Raw genomic sequence first — 6,691 nt, 5'->3', positions numbered from 1 at the left:
TTAGGCTTTTTATTCGGTGATATTTATTAAATAATATTTTTGTCTAAAAGTGTTATGAAAATTTGTTGATAATATGTATTTCTTCTCATATGAAATTGAATGGTGAATTTTTCTAAACATTAAATTACGGTTAAAAAAGTACGATAATAATCAATATTAAACTAGACACAATGGAAAAAAAACAACAAAATAAATTTGATGGAATAAGGCAATGCAACACATGGACGATATTCTAAGAAGGTGTGCCTCCTAGGAGGACTTTTTATGTGAAACTGGTCCCTGTTTAGGCATTAGACAGGTAAAGAAAACTCAAAAAACTCCACATAACCAGCCAGTTTGTCATGTGAGATTCCGTAACCAACTATAGTTTAGTGGTTTTATTTATTCGGCCATTTCTGGGCTATTCTAGAGGATGTTTTCATGTCTTCATTAAAAATGCACGAAATTATGTAAAGAACTCGCCATTGTGAGCTGCGTAAAAAAAAATCGAACTTTGTGTATGGTATTTGATTTCGATAAAATTAATAAATGGGCATATTATTTTATATTTTATTTGTGTTTTATTTTAAAGAATATTAAATATTTTGAATGTAATGTAATTTGAGTTTTCATTATCTGATTTCATTCCTATCAAAGTTATTGTTTTATTGTTAGGACAGTCAATAACTCTAAACTGAATGACCTACTAGTTATTCTAGTCGTTAAGATGTTTTTAGTCACAAAATTTTTAGTGCCGAATATTTCTAATAATAAATTGTTTAAATTTAAAACCTAAGTTTATGCAAGTTAAAAGTTTAAATTGTTCTACGCTGGACACAAGAAGAGTATTAATCTATAAATTGCAGCCATGATAACCAAGTAGCGTGGTATCTGGTATACACCGTGTGAAAGGTTCAAATTCGAAATTTATCCGTATATTCGTGATTTCTCGTAAAAAATACGAGTAGTCACGTAATTTTCTCTCACCCATAGTGATCGATTCAATTGCAGATCTGGCCCGTAGATTAGTAATGGGCATAATTAAGGCTTATTATATAACCTAAATCACAAAATATATCAACGCCTCGCGTTTACAAATTAGTCAATGAATTCGATCCAGGTGGTCTCATATAGAAGCAATTCAGTGTTAAAGGTCCTCTATGGAAGGGAGAATATTGATATTTTTTAAAAAACTGAAATTCTGTGATGTTTATTATTAATGATGATGATGGATACGCAATTTAAAAAGTACTATAATAAAAACAAGAACTTCGAGAACAATTATTTTTCTTTAATTTCCAGCAAAAATAACTTTAACAACAGAAACCTAGAACTGATTCACCAATAACTGACTAAGAGTCTAGACTGCAGGAACAAGAATATGATTGTATGTAATCATTATTATTAATCCGTGGGGTAGTCTTATTTTCCACCAAAAATTTAACAAATATATATGTGGCAGTATATCTTTTGTTCCCAAAATATAGTATAAATTATGGATTAAAATATAACAATTTTCGAGTAATTTTTCAAATAACTCGAAATATTTATAAACTATGAAGTCAGAATCAAAGCGTTATATGTCCAGAGCACTAAAAGTTGAGCAAAAAAGTTGCTATTTCAATTTTTTAAGTGGCCGATTGGATATAAAAAGCCTTTTTTTTGTATATAGCACCAAGGTTTATCGTTTCAGAATGCTAAAAATACTTGGATTTGTTTTACATCAATTTTTGTTTGGCGCAATCGGGGCATAATATGTCTGAACCATCCGTGATAAAACCTTTTCCAACGAGGGATAAATTACAGGAGGCACATAGGAAGCAATCGTTATGCCAGTTGCGATCTTCGAAAGATATAAAACGGGTTCCACCAATACCTACAAAGCAAAAATTTCGGTTTATAAATATGCAATACGTTATGACACGATTATGTAAAAGATTCTAATATTTACCTGTAATAGGTTTATTGCATGCATTGCATCTTTTAGCAAACAATTCACCAAAACATTCTGCACAGTAAGGTTTTTCATCACGAGATGTAAACCGCTGTCCAGCAAGACACATTTCACAATTTGTGCAACAGAAACATTCTCTGTGCCATGGTTCGTTTCGGTACGTTACGCCACCGGTTGTGATAATCTAGAAATATTAAATATTTTATTAATCAATCTATAAATTATCTAATAACAGTTTAGAATGATCTCGATACTTACTTGATTGCACTTAACACACCGAGTTGAGAATTTTTGCTCGTAACAAGTGGTACAGAAAATATCGCTGTCGCGAGGAATAAAACTTTTGGTGCCAATTGGATTGTTGCATTCGATGCAACAAAAACACTTCTCGTGCCATTGTTTTCCTTTATATTCCATCTTTTTGGTTCCTAAAGATTAAAATCGTAAATATGAGTGAAAGTTATAAATAACTTTATAATGGTCCTTATAAAATTTATACCTGCTCGAAAGACCTCATTACAAGCATCACATCTACTAGCGAATGAATTATCATAACAATTGGCACAATATACTTTTTCGGACTTTGAACCAAAAGGCTTGTCAACTAATGACATTTGGCATTTGTTGCACAAGAAGCACGATTCGTGCCAATGCTTCTCTTTGTAGGAAAGGTCCTATAAATAATAATATAAATGAATTATATTTTTAAAAAATCAAGTAATTCATGTATAAATGTTTTATTATAAAATCATTACAGTGGTACCTCAGGTTACGAACGCCCCAGCATACGAAATTTTCAGGATACGACATGAAATTCGAATACAGTATATTTTTTCTCCACGATACGAACAAAAATTCACCATACGACGTTACATTAGTTCGCATTTTTCATTTGTTTTTCTTACTACAGTTATTTTTTTTAATGTATTACTTGGCTTTAATTTGAGTATGTTTTTCGCGTTGGAACGAATTATTTGGTTTTACATGTAATCGTATGGGAAAAGATGATCCACCTTACGACATTTTCATGATACGATCTCAGTTTCGGAACGGATTAATTTCGTATCCTGAGGTACCACTGTATTTAAAAATTTCAAATATTCACATTATGCATATTGTATTCAGGAATGCACAAAATCTCGTTATTTTTCAAATAAATTTATTTATTTTTATAAAGAAATTCTACTGTTTTAAATTATTTTTTTAATGATTGTATTAATTAAAGTAAGATGTAGCCTATGTATAGGACAATACGGTTACATAAACTGTGTGTATAATCGATGAAGTGTATAGAAGTATCAAAATAAAATTGATGCATATCTAAAAGAATATCGATATTTATTACTTAAGATATTATTAATTATCTTAAAAATAAGTTAAAAATAATTTTTTTCCTTCTCACGTAATTACTCAATTTGCAATTGTCATTAACTGGTAAAAGCAATGAAGAAGAATCAATAGAAAATAAAAATTTTTTGGTTTTCTGTGATAAGTATTTATAGAAGTCTTATCATATCCACTTTTAACGTCCTTTAATGTCCTTCCAACCTCTTCCAACGCAACATCAAAAATAGAGTTTAGAAAACAATGAAGTGCTGATTGTATGTTCATATATTAAATCTCAGACAATTGTCAACGTAATTGTGAAATAAACTGAAATTGGAAATTTCCCCATCCCTTAATTACTATATAATAATTAATAAATGTATGAAAATTGCTTTTTAATGGAATTAATTCTGTAATAAATTATTAAGTCTTGTATCTTAATTAAAGCTATTATGTTCAATTATTTCTGATTTATTATATTAAAAAAATTGTTTTAAATATAAAAATATCACAGAAATGTTTATCTGTATAAGTTTCATTTTCTCGAAAATTTCTCACTAAATTGTGTTAAGGGAACAAAAGCGTAACATTTTATTTTTATTTCTTCTTTTTACAAAATGTGTGGCAGCTGGCATTTTGTATCTCTACAAGTTCCAAAACTGAAATACAGTATTTCCTGTTGAATATTTATTGCACGAAGCTTTGTTTCAATCTGCCAAAATCTATCTATTTACAGCAGATTCTAATTTAGTTGCTCCAAAATGTGTGGCATTATTATTATTAATTTTGTATAATTTTATCGTTGTTATTTTATTAAAAATATAATTAATTGTTAATTTATTTCTTCGATCTATTTCATTACAGTTATTAGGACTTCATTACGTATTTTTGAGTAATATCGACAATTAAATTAAATTTAAATTTAAGATATAAATCTATAAAGTTATTTATTATTTTCATAGATTTCTATAAAAATTATTAATTGTTTCATTTGAAAATTCTCCAGAATTATCGTAATAATTTTATCGAATAAGAACCAAAAGTTTCTCTGTTTAAACCTATCGAATTACATTATTTGTGCTTAAAAGTATTGAAAACGTCTTCTTAAAATGAAACGTAAAGGACGACACTTGTTCTTTTCGGTAATTAAACTAGAATTTTATGACTGCCGGCATTTAAGAAAAAAAGCTATTTTTACGGCTATATATACCACTGTTTAATTCAAAATAGATTTTACAATAATTATAGCGATGTTACTAGAGGTACACTCACACACTTGGAATGTAGTACTCTATTTAAATCAAAGAGTGCAACAGTACTAATAGCTCCTCTGGCTCTTTTCCCATAATCTTTATTATTTATAATAAAATCGTCTAAGAAATAACGATTATTATAACTACAAAATAATAAATTATAACTTAAAACAGTTGTAAAAGAACTTAATCATAATACGTGCATATTAAAGTTTGCATATATATAGCCTATATATGTATGGAATTATGTGCATTAATTAGATATAAGTTATTACTACCCGTCTGTAATTGATGCGAGCAATACATTTGCAAAGTAAGATTGAACTTGTATGCTTGAGTAAAGAAACAAACACAACTGCAAAGGAATGCCATCCCAGATTATATTCCTGTTTCCTTTTATAACCAAGACAAAAATCAACCAATGAGAAGATGCTTGAGAACGTAGTGTGTTCCCAAAACGGAACGTGTTTTGGAAAATAAAAGGGATAAAATTTGTAAATGCGAAAAACTTAACACACAAGTATTAGTGGAAGAAAAGTATTTAGCTATATCTGTATTTCACCAACATATACAGCCTACTTTTCATATTGGTCAATGATAAGCGAGCCTATATACGGTATTAAAATATCTATAATTCTTACCTTGGAGTCGATACCAATGGGTTTCCCACATTCGTCGCAGGTGTTGGAAAACACCTGTTCGTAACATCGGACGCAATAGGGGTGTTCGTCTCTCAGAACGTATCTCTGACCAGTCAACGTTTCGTCGCATTGCCAACAGCAGAAATGAGTACTATGCCAATCTTTGGACATGGCTTTAGTATATTCTCCGGCGAATATGAGCTGGAAAGGTAACAAAAAATTATAATTAACAACGTCTGCATATTTTTAATTGTGCTGAACTGGGATTTCTGTAACGGCGAAACAAGTAGGCGTTAAAAAGCTGTGCCAGGAGTAGGAGGGGGGATAATTTTAGAAATATGACTCGCCATACCGTATCAGAAGCGTTGTCCTTTCCATCGCAAGTGTGTTTAGCGATGTTGTCAGAAGGAAGAGAAGAGACGAGAAAGGCGTCGGAGGTACGACAAGGACCGATCGAATGGCGCTTTTTATTTTTACGTAAACTTTCTCTATCCTGAAGGCCGATGAAATCGTAAAAGGCAGTTTTGTGGTAAACAATAAATACGATAGAAGCGAAGGAAATTAATAATAATAATATCGATTGTAGAAAGGCCATCAGATAGTGAAAGATGCGTCTGGGAGCAGGAAGTGGTCGTAGATAATGAATCCATGAGATAACCTTGCCAACAAAATATTTGGCAATGGCCGTGATGAAACATAGAAAAAAGCGTTTCTTATCCGTGTAAGAACTGTCAGGAAAAGGTATGATTATAATAGGAACGTGTGCAAACTGTTGGCAGAGGGGATGGAAGGGAATTAAATGAAAATCCAATGAGATGGAACAAATGGATCTCGAGTAAGTCATAAAAATCTGCACCTGTTACTTTCCAGAAAATGTAGGCCGGAGTACCTAAAAACGTAAATCAGAGCCCACTGGCTGTTATATAATCTTCAAAATCAGGTTTATGGATCTAAATTTAAAACTTTAATATATTACACAACTTGGAAAGATTAATTCAGTAAATTAAACGGTTCCTCAATGAGCTTTATCGGCACATCAGCTGACGGCACTAAACAGTACTCAATTAAAACTCAAACTATCAGATACAGTGCAATATTCTATTTTAGTCCTTTCAATGATTGCCATTCAGAAAACGAATGGCTCTTTAAGATGTTCGGATTATCAGATCCCTCGCTAATTGTCAAATAACTAATTAATATCAAAGACAAAAACGATTTAATCTTAAAAAAAGTATATAAATTGTAGCTTTGTTTAGTTGTTTCTATGAAATTTATTTAAATAATTTCAGCTAAAAATAAAATAAAAGTCATATTGCCATATATCAGCTTACATTTCTAAGAAAACTACTAATTTTATATTTAGAAAACGTTTTAAATTATGACCGTAAACATCATTGCAACACCGTTCTTGTTAATACTAAAAATATATAAATATGTTATTCAAATTCTTTTGTTTTACCTGAAATAATTTGTTTTTCATTTCAGATTTAATTCTTTTTTAAATCGTTTAAATCTAAGTATTAATTCTTTTCATAGAA

At 30.2% G+C, this 6,691-nt stretch overlaps 1 protein-coding gene across 2 annotated transcripts in view; it reads right to left on the bottom strand.

Annotated features, from left to right (window-relative positions):
* Positions 1-1,249: 1,249 nt before the first annotated feature.
* The window catches only part of LOC111638788 (four and a half LIM domains protein 2-like), a 31,942-nt gene continuing 26,500 nt past the window's right edge, over positions 1,250-6,691 (bottom strand). The window contains exons 1-6 of one of the 2 annotated variants that reach the window (XM_023384546.1): positions 5,506-6,381; positions 5,154-5,354; positions 2,433-2,607; positions 2,192-2,361; positions 1,931-2,117; positions 1,250-1,855 (exon numbers count right to left, since the gene is read on the bottom strand). In XM_023384546.1, the coding sequence (XP_023240314.1) occupies positions 1,698-1,855; positions 1,931-2,117; positions 2,192-2,361; positions 2,433-2,607; positions 5,154-5,354; positions 5,506-5,997 (1,383 nt within the window). In that variant the 5' untranslated portion in view covers positions 5,998-6,381 and the 3' untranslated portion in view covers positions 1,250-1,697. Of the gene's footprint in view, positions 1,856-1,930; positions 2,118-2,191; positions 2,362-2,432; positions 2,608-5,153; positions 5,355-5,505; positions 6,382-6,691 lie in introns of those variants that run through there. The other variant, XM_023384545.1, reaches the window with a different exon arrangement.

Source organism: Centruroides sculpturatus, unplaced genomic scaffold (assembly GCF_000671375.1).
Source record: "Centruroides sculpturatus isolate CEXI.00-Female unplaced genomic scaffold, Cexi_2.0 scaffold592, whole genome shotgun sequence".
NCBI lineage: Eukaryota > Metazoa > Arthropoda > Arachnida > Scorpiones > Buthidae > Centruroides > Centruroides sculpturatus.
The sequence above is the reverse complement of the archived record's forward strand: the minus strand, read 5'-3'. Positions and strand labels throughout refer to the sequence as shown.